The following is a 2,516-nucleotide window of genomic DNA, read 5'->3' on the forward strand; positions in this document are numbered from 1 at the left end:
AAGACAAAATAGACTGGCAACACCTGTGTGTAAGCACTAAATCCCATGCAAAAGTGGGACTCATTCCCCGTCAAATGAGGTGAAAATGTTAAATAATTGCAACCAGCAGGGTAGTCTGTGTGACATGTTTGGGGAAGAAGTTTTTGGTGGTCAAACTGTGGTAATTTCACATCATGCTCAAGAGCCTGAGAGTGGTTCACTGCCTGACATCCACTTGGCAAACCCACACTGGTTGAACTGTAGATCCCAAAAATAAATCTTACATAATCCAAAGGATGGAGGATGTGACCCTGTCTTCCCCTCCAGCAGGCCCTATGCTGGCCCATCTGGCTGATAATGTGTAACAACAGTGCTTCTCACAAAGATCCATTGTCACTTTCATGGACGCAAAGTTTGGATGTCTTATCTGCACAACATATAGAAATAACTGCTTTAAATCTGCTACAAGTCTGAAGGCACACCCTTCACATCTTGACAGTGCATCAAGATCTGAAGACTTACACCAATTCTGAAAAGTGCCAGTATGTGACAATTTGAAAGAGACTGTTTGGAATACACTTCTAGGATGTGTTTAATTTGATTTCCATGTGTTCTGCATTGTTAGATGACAGCAGTTAGACATCTAACAGTGTGGACTCCTGTGGTGCTGTGTGTTAAGACGGAGAATTTAATCTTGTTTTTGTTTTCCTTCCCCTTCCTGCTCCAGGCTGTAATGGAGACATCGATGGGACAGTGTCTTTGTGTGAAGCTCGTCCTCAGCTCTGCTCACATCAGCTCCACCGCCTGCCTGCCTGCCACCCACCTACCCACCCTCTCTTGTCCCACCTTGCTTCCACAACCCTCACCTTTCCTGCTCCTTCTTCTTGCTCCAGCTCTTACACGTTCCCCCTCATGCCTGAATGGACCCTTTAGCGGTCAGTATTGGCCCACTTTCCCAGAGTGGGTGACAAAACACACCGCAGACTTTCAAACAGAGAGGCCTTTCTCCGCTCTATGCCTGAAGCCCTTCCCTAAAACACCCTGTGTCTTTCTGTTGAACACTTTCAACAATCCATACACCACCATTCATGCTACGTTGCAACTCATTTTCAGCTGCAAGTATGTTCTCCAGTATCATGACTGTGCAACATATCCTTCTTAGCTTTTTAAGCTTTGCTCTTGGGGGACATTTTCACGGCAGCTCGCTACAAAATTGTTAACTGCAACATTTCATTTTGCAAGTTGTTTTTTGTTGTTGTTGTTGTTGTTGTTTGTTTTGTTTTGATATTTCTAACACTTTAAACTGATTTGTAAATCATTTTTGAAGGCCCTAACCCTACCCAAATTATGTATAATTTCCACTGCACCACTTGATTTTTCATTTTTTTTCTGGATTTCTGTGCTTGTAACCAGTAATAGCTAACAAACTTGGCCTCTAGAAATACCAATAACATGTTTCAAACTTGCCACAAAAAATGCATTTCTATGAAACATACTGAGAACGATGAAATAGAACGTCTGCAGCGAATGAATAACTCAGATGTAGTATGACACAAAGCTTTAGTCAGTGTTTAAAGAAAAAAGATCGCTGTTTTGTTTTAATTTAAGGGCAAAATGTCTTAAAAAAACACTGTAAGGTCTGCTCTTATTTAACCACACATGCTGTCACTGCTAAAATACAGACGCAAATGCTTGCCTTTGGCATCACAACTGCAATATAAATTATAGAACAAAACCCACCATCAACCCCAGCCATACAGCACTTGCAGATTATGCCAGTACATACATGTTGCACTACTACAAAATGTAGTGCGTCATACACGTGACATTGCCTGTACGCAGGCTTCAAGAAAGGCAGTGATCATGTTTCATAAGTTCCCATATGTAAAATTTATAGAGGCTGGGTTGATGTGATTCTTAACATCAAACGTCTGAACATTCTGAACACAACTTGTGGTCACTAAGCAGCTGTATCTGTGCAGTTGGGAGGTCAAGTGCCTTTTTCAAGGACATCTCAGCAGCAGGGGTCAGCAAAGCAAAAAGGTGACTCTTTTTTTGTCACTCATATTGTCCCAGTTGATTTTCGGCATTTCTATCTGAATCCAAATGTGAGAACTTTACTGTTTGTACAAACCAGAAATCATCACATCAGACAGTTTCTATTTCTCTTCTTGCACAGAGAAATTATAGATTGAAAGAAAGCTTTGCATTTCAAAATCTAATCCAAGATTTTCAAATTTACCAGGCAAGTTTGAACAAGTCACTGCTTTTGAAAAAAAAAAAGGAGAAGTGCAGTGCTGGTGGAGGGAATCAAACCTTCCAATGAGAGCATCTCAGTTTAATTGATTCCATTACATGGTCTACTAACTTGGAAATCGACACACCCATTTGTCTGGAGTGACAAATTAATCTCTTCCAAGTGAGTGAAGAAGAATGGAATGAATTCCAAAAACTCCATACCCACGAGACGAATGTTAAAATACCTCTGCTGATATTCACATCCAGTGAAATGAATGCGAGTTTTTGCTTTTCTCTGA

At 40.9% G+C, this 2,516-nt stretch overlaps 1 protein-coding gene across 1 annotated transcript in view; it reads left to right on the forward strand.

Annotated features, from left to right (window-relative positions):
- Positions 1–1,242, forward strand: part of ksr2 (kinase suppressor of ras 2) — a 108,913-nt gene extending 107,671 nt beyond the window's left edge. The window contains exon 22 of the mRNA XM_005743061.2: positions 707–1,242. Coding sequence (XP_005743118.1) covers positions 707–713 — 7 coding nt within the window. The 3' untranslated portion in view covers positions 714–1,242. The remainder of the gene's footprint in view (positions 1–706) is intronic.
- The last annotated feature ends 1,274 nt before the right edge of the window (positions 1,243–2,516 follow it).

Source organism: Pundamilia nyererei, unplaced genomic scaffold (assembly GCF_000239375.1).
Source record: "Pundamilia nyererei isolate P.nyererei 1_Seehausen unplaced genomic scaffold, PunNye1.0 scaffold00127, whole genome shotgun sequence".
Classification (NCBI taxonomy): Eukaryota; Metazoa; Chordata; class Actinopteri; order Cichliformes; family Cichlidae; genus Pundamilia; species Pundamilia nyererei.